This window comes from Oncorhynchus clarkii, chromosome 4 (genome assembly GCF_045791955.1).
Source record: "Oncorhynchus clarkii lewisi isolate Uvic-CL-2024 chromosome 4, UVic_Ocla_1.0, whole genome shotgun sequence".
NCBI classification, from domain to species: Eukaryota; Metazoa; Chordata; class Actinopteri; order Salmoniformes; family Salmonidae; genus Oncorhynchus; species Oncorhynchus clarkii.
Window position 1 is genome coordinate 59,059,408 of NC_092150.1, and position 20,665 is coordinate 59,080,072.

General features: G+C 42.8%; 1 protein-coding gene across 1 annotated transcript in view; it reads right to left on the bottom strand.

Annotated features, from left to right (window-relative positions):
- The window catches only part of LOC139407013 (5'-3' exoribonuclease 2-like), a 31,672-nt gene that overhangs the window by 4,205 nt on the left and 6,802 nt on the right, over positions 1–20,665 (bottom strand). Inside the window, exons 16-28 of the mRNA XM_071150258.1 lie at positions 17,562–17,650; positions 14,812–14,947; positions 12,931–13,038; positions 12,728–12,817; positions 8,722–8,794; positions 8,471–8,554; positions 8,049–8,146; positions 6,572–6,651; positions 6,421–6,477; positions 5,668–5,736; positions 5,135–5,269; positions 4,306–4,421; positions 809–872 (exon numbers count right to left, since the gene is read on the bottom strand). Coding sequence (XP_071006359.1) covers positions 809–872; positions 4,306–4,421; positions 5,135–5,269; positions 5,668–5,736; positions 6,421–6,477; positions 6,572–6,651; positions 8,049–8,146; positions 8,471–8,554; positions 8,722–8,794; positions 12,728–12,817; positions 12,931–13,038; positions 14,812–14,947; positions 17,562–17,650 — 1,199 coding nt within the window. The remainder of the gene's footprint in view (positions 1–808; positions 873–4,305; positions 4,422–5,134; positions 5,270–5,667; positions 5,737–6,420; positions 6,478–6,571; positions 6,652–8,048; positions 8,147–8,470; positions 8,555–8,721; positions 8,795–12,727; positions 12,818–12,930; positions 13,039–14,811; positions 14,948–17,561; positions 17,651–20,665) is intronic.

The window sequence follows — 20,665 nt, forward strand, 5'->3', positions numbered from 1 at the left end:
TCTGAGGCTGGTAACTCTAATGAACTTATCCTCTGCAGCAGAGGTAACTCTGGGTCTTCCTTTCCTGTTGCGGTCCTCATGAGAGCCAGTTTCATCATTGCGCTTGATGGTTTTTGCAACTGCACTTGAAGAAACTTTTAAAGTTGACTGACCTTCATGTCTTAAAGTAATGATGGACAGTCGTTTCTCTTTGCTTATTTGAGCTGTTCTTGCCATAATATGAACTTGGTCTTTTACCAAATAGGACCATCTTCTGTATACCACCCCTACCTTGATTGTCTCAAAACACACTGAGGAAAGAAATTCCACAAATTAACTTTTAATAAGGCACACCTGTTAATTGAAATGCATTCCAGGTGACTACCCCATGAAGCTGGTTTTGAGAATGCCAAGTGTGCAAAGCTGTCATTAAGGCAAAGGGTGGCTACTTTGAAGAATCTCAAATATCATTTTGATTTGTTTAACACTTTTTTGGTTACTACATGATTCCATGTGTTATTCCTAGTTGATGTCTTTATTATTCTACAATTTAGAAAATAGTAAAAACAAAAACCCTCGACTGAGTGGGTGTCCAAACTTTTGACTGGTACTGTATATTACACTAAACCTCATGTAATAATTTAAAAAAAGGTACTACCATGGTTAATTTCCTATGCTGCAGTGGGGGCTTTGGACAAATACTACAACATCCGTTCGTAAAGTGTATATATAAATGCCACTGCAACAATCAATTACTTATCAGGCCCAGGATGAGAGGCCTTGCGAATACACGCCTATGTATTAAAAGCAGACAATGCCGTAGACTCACCTTGGATATTGCTGTACAGGGTTGAATGGGGGAGGTGCCCCTAGAAGACCCTGCTGCCTGGAATCTGTGACAAAAGAGAGACATTCAGAAAGTGGTTCTGGGGAACCAATGTCCCTAACACGCTACTAACCTATAGAGAGCAATACACCCTTTTAAAAACAGCAATACTTAAGGTGTACCTACCTAAGAATTTGGTACTGATGAGTTGCCATCAGTGTCATTTTTATACACCTCCGTACATATTGCATAGATAAAACCAGCTATGAGACTTCTCTGTTTAGTGAAAATGCTAGTTTGAAACAAAGTGAGATTCCAAGGAATCCATTCCAAAGCAATCCCTTCGAGTGAAAGTTAAATCTGTTGCACGCAATGTTTGCGAATCAAAACGGAAACTCAGGTTTAGCATTCAACAGACTATGTAAAAATGTATTAAAAGTTAATTAACCCAGTTCACTTTAGCCTTAACCTCAATATGAAACCAATAGATTTCAACCTAAAAACTGATCAAAAGAAAGTCACAATGATAAAATTAAGCCCATTCAAGCACTAAACCACAATAGGATTTGAGGTGGGGGTAAAAAAATGCTGCATTTGCATTTCTTGTCTCCAGCAAAATGAAATAAGCATTCAGCGTGCAGCATTGTGGATGACTCAAGTACCCCTGGTTCCATCGCGGCGAGCCCCTTCACAAAGCCACACTTTTTAAAAAGTAGCGAGAGCGGCTTCTTCCAGATCCGCTGTTGCCAAGGCAATGACCAGCTGCAAGCCCTGGACTTGTTTGTTTATAGGGGCAAGCCTGGTGAGTGGCTGAGACGGGAGGAGAGGGGGCGGGGTGAAATGAAAAGAACTTCAGCAAAGGAAAGCCAGTCATTTACAAACCTGGATTGGAGGTTGGTGTTAAAAATGTTTGATAGGAGGGGATAGGATATCTGGAAATAAGCGTTTGGCCTGCTGGCACAGCACAACAAAAGTTTCACTTTGAGGCCAATGCTCAATGTTATGGAGAGAGAGTTTAATAATATGGTCTGAGATGACCAAGAGAATATGGACTGGTCAGTCTGACTTGCGGGGTGGAGTAAAATTGACCACAATAGATGTTTGTCAAGTGATTGAAAATTCTACAGATAAGAACTACGTACAATTGAAACAGACTAACAACGCATAACTGTTCATCCAAACAAAGTGATTAGGTTGCATCTGTGGACTTGTAAATCTTGACAGTTAATAATCTTGTGGACCAACAACCTTATTGCAGACCACCCACTCTGGCCCCAATTATACTCCGGTAACATTGTCATCCGTCTTCTGTCCTGATGACCGGCAGTCAGTCAAAGGAGGAAATTACAATTAGGCGCCTCCTTCTCCTTAATTAACAATGATCTAAAAAAAAACTCTAGCGCTCCAAGCCATGTGACACAAAAGACAACGAACGATTACGCCTAAAGTCCCCCAGTACACTTCACATTCCCTGTATTAACCCAGGGGATAACAACTAGCTCAAACCAACTCCCTTTTTCTTCCAACAGTTGGCAACGTTCTATGCCTAGACCTTTCAGCCTGAAATTAGAATCAACTGAATTCCATGAGAATGCCTTAAAAAAGTGCAACTTCTAATAATGCAGTGACAAAGTTGCTAGTACAATGTGACTGGACGTCAGAAGACTAATGGCCACCGGCGGTGTCTCTCCGTTGGGTCATTACACAGCAGCTGTTTTTATTAGGCCCAACAAAACCCCGCAGCATGTTTCAGAAGCAGCCGGTTGACACATCACCGCAGGAGGTAGTGGCACGCTGAAAGGGGAAGTTAACTTTGGTTTCAACCCTCTCCAGTCTACCACACATCCAATCAAATGGGATCGTCCCAGAAGGCTTTTATCAGAGGGGCCAGTGTGTCCAGAAGCACTCGACAATCTCATTACCACCCGCAGTCTCCCAGTGCAGCCAGCACCACTAATCAGCGACACAGGAGCCACCCCCAACCCAACACAAAAGGCCCCAACCTGACCAGGGTGATTACTGACAACCTAGTGGATCCTCCCTGAGAGAGACAGTTCACAGCAACAAAAGCCTTTGAGCGCTGAGCTCCCTACTGTCCCAGAGTTGTCACATTTGTAGTCTCGTCTCAATAACTTGTCTGGCTAATTGTGCTGTTGGGACCAATATCGTCTCACACCATATATATAGACTAGTTAATCTGTGCATCTTTTTATAAATTGGTTGACTAAAACAGCTAGATTCTCTTATGGATGGAATGGGAATATATACACACACACACACACACACAATTATTTGATGTAAATTTCCCTCTGACTTAAAGCTGCAATGTCACTTTTGGGGCAATCTGACCAAATTCAAATAGAAATGCAAGTTATGGATTTAATTCTCATTGAAAACAAGTTATAGATCGGTCACTCATTGAAAGTGTAAAAAAGAGGCAGATCTGTTGTACGTGCGCCATTTCCATGTTTCCCGTTCTTCAGTTCAAATCGAGTCTTTTGTACACCAGCTTCAAACAGCAAAATTAAATGTAAAAAAAAAAATAGTTATTGAAAATATTATTTGTGCCGTTGGTTATTCAAGGCAAGTGTCAAAGGGACAGTACGCTAAAATTAAGCTGTTACATTTTTATTATTCCTGCAGTTTTGGCGAATTGTATCGTCAGGACTAGAAGACCATGAATTTTAAAAATCCCACCGTTACATAAAGTGACAATTTGAAGAGAAACAGGCCCACAATCAGATGGGCCAGAGTATTAACCCTGATTGCCTTAATCAAAATAACTAATATAGAAAGAAAGAGGATGAAGTCCGTCCTACGCTGCTAATTGGCAAGTTTACCATCAGGGATGAACAGCAGAGGCCAAGGGAGGCTGCCGCAATCCGAGGGAACCAAAAGCCTTATTTGCATCAAGTGCCACTGGAATAGCCTCTGCTCCCCCACAAGCTATCAGCAGCCAGATGAGATTATTCATCAACTTGCAAATGGGAACATCAAAGTCAAATTGGAGAACTGAGCCTGCGTCCCAAATGGCTCACTATTCCCTGTATAGCGTACTACTTTTGAGCAGAGCCCTGCTATCAGAGGAGCATGGGGCTGAGACCGGGGCCTGGGGACAACCAGGAGCCTCTGATTAGGGGCTAGGAGACCGAGAGAGAGAACGGCCCACTCCAGATTACGCCATTCCAACTCCCCAGTGTTGAACAAAAGGGCCATTTAATTGTATAATATATAGTTATTTTTATTCTTAGAAGAGGTACAATATGTCAGCCGAAGACAAAGGAAGTGAAATGTAGCAGCAAGTAAGAAAGGATGCAACAAAACGGCTTTTTGGATCTGAGATTACTGTCCATCTTTGCTAGCTTTTCTATCACCTATTCAGATAGTTACTACTCGACACCTGCATTGAACACGTAAAGACTTTTTTAAATGGGAGATGCAGCGATTGCGTTTGTCTAAGGCCTGACTGTGTGTGTGTGTGTGTGTGTAAGAGGACTTACGTGACAAGTGACCACCACTGTGGGGGGGCCTGCTGTAGTTCCCCTGGTGGTAGTTGCCAGGGGGTGGAGCGTTGCTGTACTGCCCACCTCCCTGCTGCTGTCGGTTAATGCTGTGACTGAAAACATGCAGCGTAAGTCACAGATATGAAATAATCTGCTATAGGCTGTTCCATACACACTGTTCCTTAAGCCCCAGCTGCCAGTCAAATAGCTGACTACTAACCCTAATGTGGCCGGCTTCTTCATTGAGTAACACATCGGGTGCATCAGATGCCTACACATACATTTTTATATATTATAGCTGCTAATACTAACCATTTGCTGTCACATCAACACAAGCATACCAAACTCTGTGGGGGGGGGGGAGAAATAAATAACTAATTTATGCCAGGTTTTCCTAATTACCAGTCTCTAAACACCTGCCCAATTGGCCCCATCAAGGCAAATATCTGTTTAAATTACAGAATTAAGGATTTGGTGGACAAAAAACATTTCTGAATACATCAGGTTTCTTTGGCAGCATGCATAATTCATTCCTGAACATGCTACAGTCCAGAATCAGCCAGATGTTCAATTACCCAGGTTCCTTAAAGGGGCATTCCGGGATTGGTACATCCATTCTTGGACTTTCCATGAGCTTGGTTCAACTGTATTTACTTTATAAACAACTTAACAGTAAACAAACAGCCTTCTGTGAATGTCTGACTAAGTTAAAGAGCTTAAGATATCATATATCAAAGGGTGACCATTGAAGGGATATCATACAAGTTGGTCTGGCTGCAAGTCTAAAATGGTAAATGCTGTCTAGTCTGAAGAGATGTGCACGTACCCCAGGGCCCTGAAGGCTGACTGGTCCAGATGGACCTGCTGCCGGTTGGAGTTGAAGCCCAGTTGGGGCCTCCAGTTACCCCTACCACGGTTACCCCTCTCCCAGTCTCCAGGCTTCAGCACCTTGGCAGGAATCCTGAGAGACAAGGAGACACTTTATTTTTCCACACAAAACAGTAACAGAATAGGAAACACCACACTGGTCATAAAGAGCTCCATGATCCACCAAAAAATGAAGAGACAATGAACACACTATGACTTTCTCAAAGGGGACAGGGAGACATGAGTGATAAATGACAAATATAGTGGATGCCATTCTTTAAAATCAGACGCGGTGTACAAATTCAATTGACAAACCATTTTAAAATGTGTAGCAATAAGTATTTTGATAACATTTAAGATAAAGATTTTACACTATATTAACATTGTTCTTTAAGCAATGTGTCTAAGCACATACAGAAGGTGTAAGATAATATACAGCTCTGACTCAATGGGAACATGTTAATTATAAAACAATGCATTGCAATAACTTACTTTGCTCCATGAAGAATGACAGCCTTGAACACAAAGGTCTCTCCAAACTGTGGGTCCTTATATTTCACTCTGCCAAGAAAAAAATGAATTTTATAACCATTTATTTTATGAATAATTGAATTTGTGAGTTTAATTTTTTTTAAAACAGTACTCCCTAAAAAGTTTACATTGGCAATGAATTTAATAACCATCCTGCCCCAAGGAGAAATAGCGAGCCAAGGCATTTAAATCGGATACTCCAGCGCAGGTCGTAGAAAATGGCATCAATTCCGTTTGACATCAGCTTTGCTCTACTTCCAGTGTGAATGAGAGAGGCCATGTCCCAAAAGGAACCCTAAACCCTATATCCTGGTCTAAAGCAGTGGACTATATACGGAATAGGGTGCCATTTGGGACACAAACCCACTGAGAACAAGGGAGTCTCAGCACCTCTTAGAAGCTGACCCCCAGAGGGCCAAGCAGGTCGTTACATCCAAGGACTTTTTCTATCGTGCGGTAAATGAGCATTTGAAGTCGACCACTGAAGGAAAACTTGAAATTGGTTTCACACAGAAGATGACCTTAAATTTCTTCTCCTGGTCGAGATCAATCATGTAACGTAAAGCAGTAATGTGCCCTTACGACTATCGCTCTGAGGATTGTCAACTGGCCCTTCAGGTGAACATTTGTAGGAAATTCAGTCTTTATACAAACGTGCACGTGTCCCAACTGGGAAGACCAACTGGTGTGACTAAGGTAAAAGACAATCCTTACCCAATGGCACTGTTCTGTGCAATGTCCCGTAGCATGGGGATGGGCGACTCCACTGGTCTAAGAACAAAAGCACATAGGTTAGCCATGATTCTCTCCAGAGAAAGATGAATAATGTATCAAAAAGAGTGATGAGAAAATAGATGTTCCTTACTTATCTGGTAGGATAGGGTCTTCGTCAAGATTCAATGTACCTTGAATTCCATGGCATAGTTCCGCCGGCATCTCGGTGCCCTGAGGTAAACAGACATACTATTGCTTAAAGTTCATTTTAATGTAATGGTTTATGTATTTAGCCAGGATAGTTCTGTCAGTAATTGCAACTGTTTAAGGGAGTTCAACTACACAAATGAACTCAGCAAAAAAAATAAAAAATCCTCACTGTCAAAATTGTGTAAATATTTGTATGAACATAAGATTCAACAACTGAGACAAACTGAACAAGTTCCACAGTCATGTGACTAACAAATGGAATAATGTGTCCCTGAACAAAAGGGGGGGGGGGGGGGGGAGTAACAGCCAGTAGCTGGTGTGGTCACCAGCTGCATTAAGTACTGCAGTGCATCTCCTCCTCATGGACTGCACCAGATTTGCCAGTTATTGCTGTGAGATGTTGCCCCACTCTTCCACCAAGGCACCTGCAAGTTCCCAAACATTTCTGGGGGGGGGGGGGGGGGGGGGGGGGGGGGGTGGCCCTAGCCCTCACCCCTCGATCCAACAGGTCCCAGACGTGCTCAACGGGATTGAGATCCGGGCTCTTCGCTGGCCATGGCAGTACACTGACATTCCTGTCTTGCAGGAAATCACGCACAGAACGAGCAGTATGGCTGGTGGCATTGTCCTGCTGGAGGGTCATGTCAGGATGAGCCTGCAGGAAGGGTACCACAGGGAGGAGGATGGCTTTCCTGTAAAGCACAGCGTTGAGATTGAGCTTGTCATTGCAGGCAGTTTGATGATGCTGTGACACACCGCCCCAGAAAATGACGGACCCTCCATCTTCAAATCCGCTCCAGAGCACAGGCCTCGGTGTAATGCTCATTCCTAGTGTAACTCGGGCAGTTGTTGCCATCCTGTACCTGTCTCGCAGGTGTGATGTTCGGATGTACCGATCCTGTGCAGGTGTTGTTACACGGTCTGCCACTGCGAGGATGAGCAGCTGTCCGTCCTGTCTCCCTGTAGCACCGTCTTAGGCATCTCACAGTACGAACATTGCAATTCATTGCCCTGGCCACATCTGCAGTCCCCATGCCTCCTTGCAGCATGCCTAAGGCACAATCACGCAGATGAGCAGGGACCCTGGGCATCTTTCTTCTGGTGATTTTCAGAGTCAGTAGAAAGGCTTCTTTAGTGTCCCAAGTTTTCACAACTGTGACTTTAATTGCCTACTGTCTTTAAGCTGTTAGTGTCTTAACAAGCGTTCCACAAGTGCATGTTCATTAATTGTTTATGGTTCATTGAACAAGCATGGGAAACAGTGTTTAAACCCTTTACAATGAAGATCTGTGAAGTCAATTGGATTTTAACAAAATTATCTTTGAAAGACAGGGACCTGAAAAAGGGATGTTTCTTTTTTTACTGAGTTTATTAGGATGATGTGATCAAATTGCAGGGATGCTGCTTTCTTGCCATACCTCGTGAGATTCTCCACGGTACAGTTCCTGGATGAAGTCACAGATAGAATGAGACTTCCCCACAAACAGCATATCACTGCCAAGACTGTTCCTCTTGTCTGAAACAAAGAGAGTGAACACATTAGTGGACCGACTAAGTCAATATTCAAAAGGATTCCTGTAAGGGAGTACTTTACATATTAAACCTATTGATCGACACTGACAACTGTCATTGAAAAAGACATTGCCAATTGAACACAGGGCACAAACTTCACACATGGAATACTTCAGAAACAAAGAAGTGTGACATTCATCGTCAAGGAGTGGTTTTCACACTTCAAATATTTCATTAATAAAGTACTGTGACTACCACTTAAAAAAATATATATTCTGAAGGAGTGGTTTACAATGGTGGCTTGAAGTTGAAGAGTCCTATTACTCACTTTCCTCTGGAGAGAGGTTTGGGTAGACTTCAGCCAGGGCTGCCCTGAGACGGCGCTCATCCACGAAGGGAAGCAATGCAACGCCTACACAAAAGGTGAAAACACAGTCAAAACGCATTTCAAAGTTCTTTTTACATTAGCAGTAGCGCTTGAGTGTTTAGCCGTTCGAAACCCGGAAGAGCAAGCAAAGCACACCGACCTGCATTCAGTGCCATGCCAAGGTGTTCAGGTCAATTAACCTGTCGACTTACCTTGCCAAGCATACTTCTTGCCATTCAAGTCAATGGCAAAGTCGTCGGGGTAGAAGTCAATGATTGAGGACTCCTGTTGGAGAACAAGTGCCAGGTTGGGGAATTAGTGACAAACAGAAGCAGTGTAGCAGTTTAGCAACTAATATGATGGCAACATTGGTCACACTTAATTATTTGGATAGTATCCCACACAGACAATATCATTTACAGTGAGCTGCAAACGCATTGGGACTGTACTCAATTAATTTTTAATTAAAAATAAATAAATTTAACTAGGCAAGTCAGTTAAGAGACTTATTTCCCCCTCACCAACTTTAAATCATCAGCTATCTGAGCAGCTAACCGATCGCTGCAGCTGTACATTGCCCATCTGTAAATAGCCCACCAAATCTACCTCATCCCCATATTGTTTTTATTTACTTTACTGCTCTTTTGCACACCAGTATCACTACTTGCACATCTGCTAAATTGTAATTACTTCGCTACTATGGCCTATTTTATTGCCTTCCCACACACTGTATATAGACTTTTTTTCTACTGTGTTATTGAGTGTACGCTTGTTTATTCCATGTGTAACTTTGTGTTGTTTGTGTTGCACAGCTTTGCTTTATCTTGGCCAGGTCGCAGTTGTAAAGGAGAACTTGTTCTCAACTAGCCTACCTGTAAATAAATTCTTATTTACAATGGACGGCCTACCCAAGCCAAACCCGGACGACGCTGGACCAATTGTGCGCCGCCCTATGGGACTCCCAATCATGGCCGGATGTGATACAGCCTGGACCATGAAACTCCAGCACTTTGGATTTGAAATGAGAAAAAAAATAATTCTAAACACTTCTACTTTACAATAATTACAGGTGGTCCTGAATGAATCATGAAAAATGATGATACCCAAGACATGCTAACCTCTCACCATTACAATAGAGCCCCACAGCGGTGTCATAATGCTCTCAGACAAGGTAACTTAAAAAAATTTTTGGGGGGGTATGATTCAATAAAATACACAAAAGTATGTTGACCATTTCAGCCACACCCATTGCTGACAGGTGTCTAAAAACATCAAGCAATCTCCTAGGACAAACATTGGCAGTAGAATGGCCTCACTAAAGAGCTCAGTGACTTTCAACGTGGCACCGACATAGGAAGTCAAATTTCTGCCCTGCTAGAGCTGCCCCGGGCAAGTGTAAGTGCTGTTATTGTGAAGTGGAAATGTCTACGAGTAACAACGGCTCAGCCGTGAAGTGGTATGCCACAGAAGCTCATAACGGAACCGCCAAGGGCTGAAGAGTGTAAAAATCATCCTCGGTCGCAACCCTCACTACTGGAAGCAACGTCAGCACAAGACATGTTCGTCAGGAGCTTCATGAAATGGGTTTCCATGCTGAGCAGCCGCACACAAGCCTAAGATCACCATGCGCAATGCCAAGCGTCAGCTAGAGTTGTGTAAAGCTCACCGCCATTGGACTCCGGAGCAGTAGAAACGCATTCTCTGGAGTGATAAATCACGCTTCACTACCTGGCAGTCCAACGGACGAATCTGTGTTTGGCGGATGCCAGGAGAACACTACCTGCCCCAATACACAATACATACTGTTTTTCATGGTTCAGGCTAGGCCTCTGGGAAGGGAAATCTTAACGCTACAGCATACAATGACATTGTAAATGATTCTGTGCTTCCAACTTGGTGGCAACAGTTTGGGGAAGGCCCTTGCCTGTTTCAGCAATGTCCTTGTGCATAAAGCAAAGTCCAAACAGAAATGGTTTGTCGAGGTCGATGTGGAAGAACTTGACTGGCCTGCACAGTGCCCCAACCTCAACCCCATCAAACACCTTTGGGATGAATTGGAACGCCGACTGCGAGCCGGGCCTAATCACCCAACATCAGTGCCCGACCTCCCTAATGCTTGCGGCTGAAGTACCCCGCAGCAATGTTCCAACATCTATTGGAAAGCTTTCCCAGAAACATCTAGTGGAAAGCCTTCCTAGAAGAGTGGAGGTGTTATAACGGCAAGGGGGGGACCAACTCCATATTAATGCTCATGATTTTAGAACGAGATGTTCGAGCAGGTGTCCACATACTTAGATGCACAAATACACTATGACTAACTTTCTCACTCATTCAAAATTCATCCGTAATCATGGTAGCATCCACATTAATGTAGAAGTGTTTGGAAACATTTAATCTTATTTATAACAAAAGTACTCCAAAATTACACAATACATTATATACAGTTGAAGTCGCACTTAAGTTGGAATCATTAAAACTCATTTTTCAACCACTCCACAAATTTCTTGTTAACAAACTATAGTTGTGGCAAGTCGGTTAGGACATCTACTTTGTGCATGACAAGTAATTTTTCCAACAATTGTTTACAGACAGATTCCCCTTATAATTCACTATCACAATTCCAGTGGGTCAGAAGTTTACATACACTAAGTTGACTGTGCCTTTAAACAGCTTGGAAAACTCCAGAAAATGGCTTTAGAAGCTTCTGATAGGCTAATTGACATTATTTGTGTCAATTGGAGGTGTACCTGTGGATGTATTTCAAGGCCTACCTTCAAACTCAGTGCCTCTTTGCTTGGCATCATGGGAAAGTCAAAAGAAATCAGCCCTCCGACCTCAGAAAAATAATTGTACACCTCCACAAGTCTTTCATCCTTGGTAGCAATTTCCAAATGCCTGAAGGTACCACGTTCATCTGTACAAACAATAGTACGCAAGTATAAACACCATGGGACCACGCAGCCATCATACCGCTCAGAAAGGAGGCGCGTTCTGTCTCCTAGAGGTGAACGTACTTTAGTGCAAATCAATCCCAGAACAGCAAAGGACCTTGTGAAGGTGCTGGATGAAACATATATCCACAGTAAAACGAGTCCTAGATAGATAACCTGAAAGACCGCTCAGCAAGGAAGAAGCCACTGCTCCAAAACCACCATAAAAGCCAGACTATGGTTTGCAACTGCACATGGGGACAAATACCATACTTTTTGGAGGAATGTCCTCTGGTCTGATAAAACAAAAATAGAACCGTTTGGCCATAATGACCATCGTTATGTTTGGAGGAAAAAGGGGGAGACTTGCAAGCCAAAGAACACCATCCCAACCGTGAAGTACAGGGGTGGCAGCATTATGTTGTGGGGGTGCTTTGCTGCAGGAGGGACTGGTGCACTTCACAAAATAGATGGCATCATGATGGAGGACAATTATGTGGATATATTGAAGCAACATCTCAAGACATCAGTCAGGAAGTTAAAGCTTGGTCACAAATGGGTCTTCCAAATGGACAATGACCCCAAACATACTTCCAAAGTTGTGGCAAAATGGCTTAAGGACAACAAAGTCAAGGTATTGGAGTAGTCATCACAAAGCCCTGACTTCAATCCTATAGACAATTTGTGGGCAGCACTGAAAAAGTGTTGCCAACAAACCTGACTCAGTTACACCAGCTCTGTCAGGAGGAATGGGCCAAAATATTGTGGGAAGCTTGTGGAAGGCTGCCCGAAACGTTTGACCCAAGTTAAACAATTTAAAGGAAATGCTACCAAATACTAATTGAGTGTATGTAAACTTCTGACCCACTGGGAATGTGATTAAAGAAATAAAAGCTGAAATAAATTGTTCTCCTATTATTCTAACATTTCCCGTTCTTAAAATAAAGTGGTGATCCTAACTGACCTAATACAGGCCATTTTTACTAGGTGAATTTGTTCCAATACTTTGTCCCCTAAAATGGGGGGGGTGGCAGACTATGTACAAAAAGTGCTGCACATTTTTAAACTGTTCACCTGACATGGATGAAAATACCCTAAATTTAAAGCGGACAGTCTGCACTTTAGTGTAGCCTTCCAAATCCAAAGCACTGGAGCACAGAGCCAAAAACAACTAAATGGGTCACTGTTCCAATAGTTTGAGCTCACTGTATATTTATGGTCTCCTATGTGTACACTATCAACGATAACATTTTATGCTGAAAATGTGTAATATCAAGTGAAAACTTACTGGATTGCTCATGAGTGACCGCCATGTTTCGGGTAGGAAATTTCCACTGGCAGCAGGGAAAACACCCATCAGCTGCTCCAGGGGCTTGAACTGAAACACACAGCAACAGACTAGAACACGCCGCACAGAACATTACAGGCTTAAACCAGGGGAAGACTGAAGTGGAATGACAGAAAAAAAGCCTGCAGCCAGACCATTCTTACCGGCTTGGTCCCAAGCTCGAAGTCGGTGAACATGCCTTTGATGTCTTTGAAGTCTGAGGCAAACGGGGCGTAGTGGAACGGGAAGTACCACTTCCAGGATGCGCACCCCTGTCAAAAATCAACAGAAACAGTTGAGACGGCCCGGACAAATAATCCTCCAATACCTCACCAACTGCACTGACAGTGGACTAATTAGATGACTGGCTAACTGGGGCCCAATCACCGCAGATTTTTACTTTACTCATCTTTTATTTGTGTAAATATTCATTTGCGGAAATGGCAATTCAACAGTAAAATAGTCAATAGATAGCCTACTAAAAAGGATGCCCAAGTGTGAATAAATTCCATTTTAATTATATATAGCCTACATGACACTAATCTAGGTGACATTTGCCCGTGAGTATGACTGACATTTAAATCTTATAAGATTGCATACTCAGGGGAAAACTGGAAAATGGAAGTAGTAGAAGTTGCTAAACCATGAAGTTTAATCAGTGTAAGGAAGGAATGGTGGGAAGGACTTGGAAGTGGGAAATCCATGAACATGTCCTAAAAAACACTTTCCAATACCAGTTTAGTACCTCTTCACTTACTAACAAAATGAACACTGAAATTCATGTCATCCAATATTTTATGTATTTTCATATACACACACATTAGGCAGAGGTGATAAAAAATATTAACCCAAAGAATCCAACCCTGAAACGCTTATCCTCGGCTAATGAATGACCGTCACCGGCTGGCTGGTTAGAATGCTCTTCTCGTAGAGAACGAGGTGCCCCTAATCATTTCAACAGTCTTCACATCAGACTTAGCAAAACTCATTTAAAAAACACAGACAAGTCTATTATGAAAAGGTAACTCATTCAAATAACAAAAAAAGGTGGCCCACTGTGCCAACACAGGATAAGAATGCGTGAGTCGGACAAAAACAGCCAAATACCCATGTTTAAATATTTACATAGCCCTAGAACATATACATAATCAAATTCCCCCGGCGCAAATCGATTGTTTTTAAACGAACAACGTGACAAATCAAGGTAACGCCATGTTATGCAGAGCGATCCTACTAATAAAAATAAAAATGGGTATGAGCTTTAGCTTTGTGTTTTGGCGTCCGACTAAACCGTTCCGTTTTCCCACAGCGTTTGGCAACATGTGTGCATGCATCATAGCTCCAGTGGCACAACCAGCCCGGTGAATGTCTGGCGGAAACTACGAGACACGTCTCCATCAATGGAGGGCCCGGGTAATGAATACATTCAGGCCGTCCCCTGGGACTGCTGTTGATTGCCGAGCATGTGGTGTCAACACAAGGGCCCCGCATGCACAGGGCTCACAATTACCTTGGACAAATCCCTAAACACCAGTCTGATTTAGACTAGGATCTTCTGGAGAGAACCAACACCTAATTATTACATTTTAAGTTAAAGATCAGGATCTGCATCTACAACTAACATTTAAACCGTTTTTTTTTGGGGGGGGGGGGGGGGGGTTTGTTCGGTGACAAAGCAAACAGAGTAGCGAGGACAGCTTGAGTCAGATACCGAACAAAGACCTCCAGAGTATGTCGTAATCCCCTGAGACCTGAAATTATGGGTTGAAGTGTACATTTTCAGAGAGAGAGAGAGAGAGAGAGAGATTTTTTTTCCCTTCCAATTTCAACTTAGTACTGCTCAATAATCAGTCAAATAATTGACTATTGAAAGATGACCCACCCAATTTGACCAGGCCTTTTAAAAAAAAAAGCCCATTCTGAGAGGGACGTTATGATGTTAGTTCTCAGCTGTGCAGGTTACGCTTTTAAAGTACGGCCTTGTGTATGTGACTCTGCATCCCGTGCGTATGACAAATAAACGTCGGTTTGAGTTAGTGTTGTACCTGGTAGTAGTACCTCAGGACCCAGCAGAGACCCTCCACGTAGGACATGACCACCTTTTTGCGAAAATCATCGTCAGTCGCGTCAACGTCAAACTTGGTCTTGTAGTATCGCTGCTTCCAGCCATCCTCCCACAACCTAACACAGGGACAGTCGTATTCATTTCCCCATTCATGCACATGGAGTGGTGTTCATGTTCTATTGTGGGGGTTAGGCAACTAGATTCAGCCACGGGACGATGTGTGTCAGGGTGCAGGAACATAATTATAAATCATTGGGCTGCGCCCCAATAAATAAATCTTGGTCAACCGAGAGGCATCTGTTCTTTCGGCCAATCGATTCTTAAACATTGAGAGAGAAACATATACACACACACTGTTTGAATAAAATCCACTATATGTAGGCAGAGCTTTGCTGCTTTAAGCACTGACATTAAAAATGAAGATGCATTTCTAAAAATAGGAAGCCAGAGATCAATTTAGCCTAAACTGATTTTTCTTTTTAGAGAGCGAGAGATTATACATCTTTTCCCGACCCTCCTCCTCCCACTGACCTTCGCTGCCGTTACGCTCCTGACTTTGCCGGTAATAGGCTACACCAGCGATCAGCAACCTTTTCAATTTGGAGTGGCAATTTACTCTACAACTTCCACTGATCTGCATGCCAGTTATGATTTTCATATGCACATTTTTCGTGTATAATAAAGTCTTTATATCTCAAAATAAAAGGTAATGTGGTTAATCAAAATTGTAAATGAAAATTAAACAAATCTAAAAGTAACTTGCAAAAAACAACCTACATAAAGCCAACAAATCAAAACATTGCAGCATTCAGGAAGAAAATACCCTGATGAATATGAATATCCTATAAATCACATTGGCTACACATGGCCTGTCTGCAAGGAACTGGAAACATTGCATGAACTATTGTATTAACTCAGTCCTGCATTAACTATTGTATTACCTGGGCCCTTCCTGAAACTCCTGCTAGCAAAACTGCAACCTTGTACAATACCCCATAATGACAAAGCGAAAACAAATAAAAAAAAAAAAATTGAAATGAGAAAAACCAACAGAAATACCTGTTGCAGCATTGAAAATCCCCAAGAACAGTGGCCCCCATCATTCTTAAATGGAACTCAGCCAAACTGAGCAATCCGGGGAGAAAGGCCTTGATCAGGGAGGTGACCAAGAGCCTAAAGGACAATCAGAGCTCCTCTGTGGAGAATCTTCCATAAGGACAACCCTCTCCGCAGCACGCCACCAATCAGGCCTTTATGGTAGAGTGGCCAGACAGAAGGCACTCTTCAGTAAAAGGCACATGACAGCCCGCTTGGAGTTTGCCAAAAGGCACCTAAAGACTCTCAGATCATGTGAAACAAGATTATCTGGTCTGATGAAATTAAGATTGAACTCTTTAGCCTGAATGCAAAGTGTCACGTCTGGAGGAAACCAGGCACCATCCCTACGGTGAAGCACGTGGTGGCAGCATCATGCTGTGGGGATGTTTTTCAGCGGCAGGGACTGGGAGACTAGCCAGAATCGAGGCAAAGATGAACAGAGCAAAGTACAGAGATCTTTGATGAAAACCTGCTCCAGAGCGCTCAGAACCTCCAACTGGGGCAAAAGTTCACCTTCCAACAGGACAACAACCCTACGCACACAGCCAAGAGATCACAGGAGTGGCTTTGGAACAAGTCTCTGATTGTCCTTGAGCAGCCAAGCCAGAGCCTGGACTTGAACCCGATCTAACATCTCTGGAGTGACCTGAAAATAGCTGTGGAGCAACGCTCCCCATCCAACCTGACAGAGCTTGAGAGGATCTGCAGAGAAGGGGAGAAACTCCCCAAATACAAGTGCCAAACTTGTAGCACCAAACCCAAGAAGAATCGTTGCTGTAGTCACTGGCAAAGGTGCCTCAACAAAGTAATGAGTAAAGGGTCTGAATACTTATGTAAATGTAATATTTTTTATTATTATAAATTAACAAAAATGTCAAAAACTGTTTTTGCTTTGTCATTATGGGGTAGTGTAGATTGATTCAATTGTTTTCCCCCTCAAGAATAAGGCTGTGACGTACCAAAATGTGTAAAAAGTCAAGGGTCTGAATACTGGAGGCACAGTATATAATTTTACTTAACTGTTGTCGACTCCTATTGTATAGGTGACAAAGCCTTCTAACAAGTAAGGATGAAAGCATTGGGCCTGCTCATCAATAAAACCATTCTCAGGCTTTGCATTGTTTGTCACTATGCAGAGTAACATATAGAGCACCATTTCCTCATCTTACATACAGGATCTGGTAATTACCATAGTAGTCCATTTCTATGAAGGCTTGGGAGACAAACTAGTTTGCTTATTTAAGAAGTAGTGTAATGGTTTCGACATACTAGTAGATTGGCGATGCAGTGCCATTCTGCACACATAATCAAGCATGAGCAGCATCTGTCTAGTCCATCCTCCACACTGGCCCACAAGGAGAGCAGCCTAGTAACAGGAAAGCCTCCATGAATACCAATTTAGCCCAATGGATTTAACAGCTTTGGCGAGCGCATCAGGAATTTGAGAATATTCCTTCTTTCCATATTAATCACTTGCATGGACTAGGAGAGGGTGGTTGGAGGTGGTAAGAAACCACAGAGGGGCCCCTGCAGTGGAGAGGCATAAATCACACCATCTCCCTAGCTGAGATGCCTGCCTGGATGGTTGACAGAGTACCTGGTTGACTGACTGACTGTAGCGTAGGCGTTTACCTGACGTTATCTTCAGGATCTGGTTCGCTGTCGCTGTCCTCGGCTTTCCGCTTCACACCCCGGCCATCCTGCCCATCACTGGTCCCTGCCTGGACAAGATACAAGACGGAGAAGACAGTCAGGAGATAGCATACAAGGAAGACATATCCTTAGAAATAAATATACCCACATCATCTTTCAGTCTGACAAGAAGCAACCCACAAAGCAACTTAAAAATGAAAGCGCGTGGACAATTTTTCCACCATCGGAGGAAGCAAGAGCGGTTGGGACTGATATTCTCCTTTGTGTGAGAGCTCATACCTGATCCTATTGAAATAAAACCACCTCAAGTAGAGAGTGAAGACCTTCCCCTTTGCCACGCTTCCCTTGTGAACACCGCATTCGTGTGCAAACTCGGGCTACTTGTTCTCATGCATTTATGTAGCAAAAGCAGAGCGAATAGAGGCACTGTAACAGCTTCTTACAATGTACATTCATAACTTTAATAAATTACTTGTAAAGACTGGCATCAATAGAAAATGGCTACCACGCTCAGACTTAACATCAGGTACATACAGGGCTCTAAATTAAAATTCTTCATTGGTAGTAAATGACCTACTGCTCAGATTTTTTCGTAACATGACAAACGTAAGCCTATGTAACAATTAGGCCAGACTAACTTGATTTACAGTTTAACGGATGCCCCTCGACCTTTTATTTTTGCCAATTGATGCACTGTCCACTCGAGGATTTCCCAAGCCGATACCCAAGAGTAAAAGACCAAACCACTTCAGATCACACACACTTGTTAACATTCAGGGCCTCAGATTGAACAGTGACACCCGCTTGGAACCGGTACGTGCAGATGTTTCATTTCTCTAGCATGCCAGCATGGCTGAGGAAATTCCTACTGTGTGTGTGTCCAGGTTAAAAATGTAGGATGTCCCTCGTTATAAACTAAGTTGGTTAAATCCACAATTAAATGCTTAATTTTATGTCCTATTAGAAGCAATTAATACCCAAAAACAATGTCAACAAACCAAATGACTGGCCAGAGATCAGGGCATTCATTAGCAAAGCAGATCGCATTGGACAACCAGATTGATATCAAAATGAGTGATGGCATCGAAGTGTGTCAGCTGCATGGTGATTTGCGATTCATAAATGACATTTTACCGGTTCTGCCTGTAGCAGGTCGACAGACAACAAACTTCAAATGAATGTAGTCATCATGCGCTGCCAAACACAGCCTGCATATCCTGCAAAATGCATTGCCAGTGGCACGTGCCGATCAGGAGCTCCACAATGATGCGGTAACTGACTCCAAGGTGGGGGCTTTTCATGGCAGCCGGATGAGGATGTGTTGAGGGATTGACTGTATAGGCCGACTGGGCTCAAATTTGCTTCAGTGGATTGACGTTTCTAATTGCGCATGTTAAATAAATAAATGTATTCTGTAGATGCCACACAATGACTGGATTTTAATGCGCTTTTTCCAAAGCTACATGACAGACCTTGAATGATTGTCCATCTACAAAGTAAAGGCCTAGTCTATGCAAGTCACGTAGGAAAAAAAATCTCATTTAGCAGACGCTTTTATTCTAATTCAAGAATACAATGTAACAAATATTTAAGCAACCAGGGACAAGAGGCAGGGCACGCTGTATCCTGAATACAGTCACAGGTAAATGCCGTTCAGCACGACACGATAGCGGAGGGCTAGTCAACCCATTTACCTGGGCACAGTTCACTCTAGGTACTACAGAGATCGAAATTCGAAAGTGAAACATTGTTTCCGAGGTCGGACATGCAGACAGCGAGGCTTAGATTAACCCCCGCCGTATCAAACTAAATGCTAGGCAGCAAGGGGAAATAATGTGAGAGTTCAGATAAATACAACAACAAAAGAACTTGGCTCACTCAACTCACCTTTTCAGAAAAAATCTAAATCTGTTTAAAACAGTAAACCATCTGTCTGGCCTAATCAATTAAAAACAGTTCTGTATCAATGTGGTTTGTACAGTAGGCTATAGGCCCAATCCATTACCACTATGCTTGAATAGCCCTGTGTTGCCAATGTTGTTCTTCTCAGACCATATTAAAATGATACTGCTAAACTTAAGGTTTATGATCACACTGGTAATAGATTAGTTGTATTACTTATGAGGTATACCCAGGTGAGCATAAATTCAAATAATTGAATGTATATATTTTTACTGGACTGATTGCATCTGATGGTCACCACCCCTCTGCTCTCCCTCCTGCTGCAGAGACTGACCTTGACCAAAAAGGGGACAGTCTTCAAGCTGATGGTGGAACTCAAGTCGCACCGCATTATTTCTGCGTCATGCACAAATTTACAAAAGTTGGGGGGGGGGGGGGGGTGTTGGTCACACATCAAAACATTTAGGAGCATATGAGACCAAAAACGGTCACACTTTAGAGCCCTGGATACATACAGGGTACTGTCAAAATAAAGGAAACGCAACAGTGTCTTAATATGGCGGTGGGCCACCAGAACAGCTTCAATGCACCTTGGCATAGATTCTACAAGTATCTGGAAATCTATTGGAGGGATGTAACAACATTCTTTCACGAGAAATTGCATAATTTGGTGTTTTGTTGATGGAAAACGCTGTCTCGGGCACTGCTCCAGAATCGCCCATAAGTGTTCAATTAGGTTGAGATCTGGTGACCAAGACGGCCATGGCATACAATGTTATCATGCTTATCAAACCATTCAATGACCACTCATGCCATGTGGATGAGGGTATTGTCATCCTGGAAGAGGCCACTCCCATCAGGATAGAAGTGCTTCACCATGATCACTCAGAATGGCGGTGTATTTATTGCCGTTTAACATTGCACGCTAAGGGGTTGAGTGGACCTTAGGAAAATGCACCTCACACCATAACAGAGCCACTAGGACCCTCATTTACTGTATATACACACATACAATTTAACATGGACACAATTCCTGTGCTGCATTTGATCAATACAAGCCATACATTCTGGTACAGTCTTCAAATCTCTACAAACTGCAACTGTAAAGTTAATGTTGTGCAATTTCACACATTTTGCAAAAGGGCAGAGAAATTAAGCAGTTTTAAAGCCAATTTCCTGCA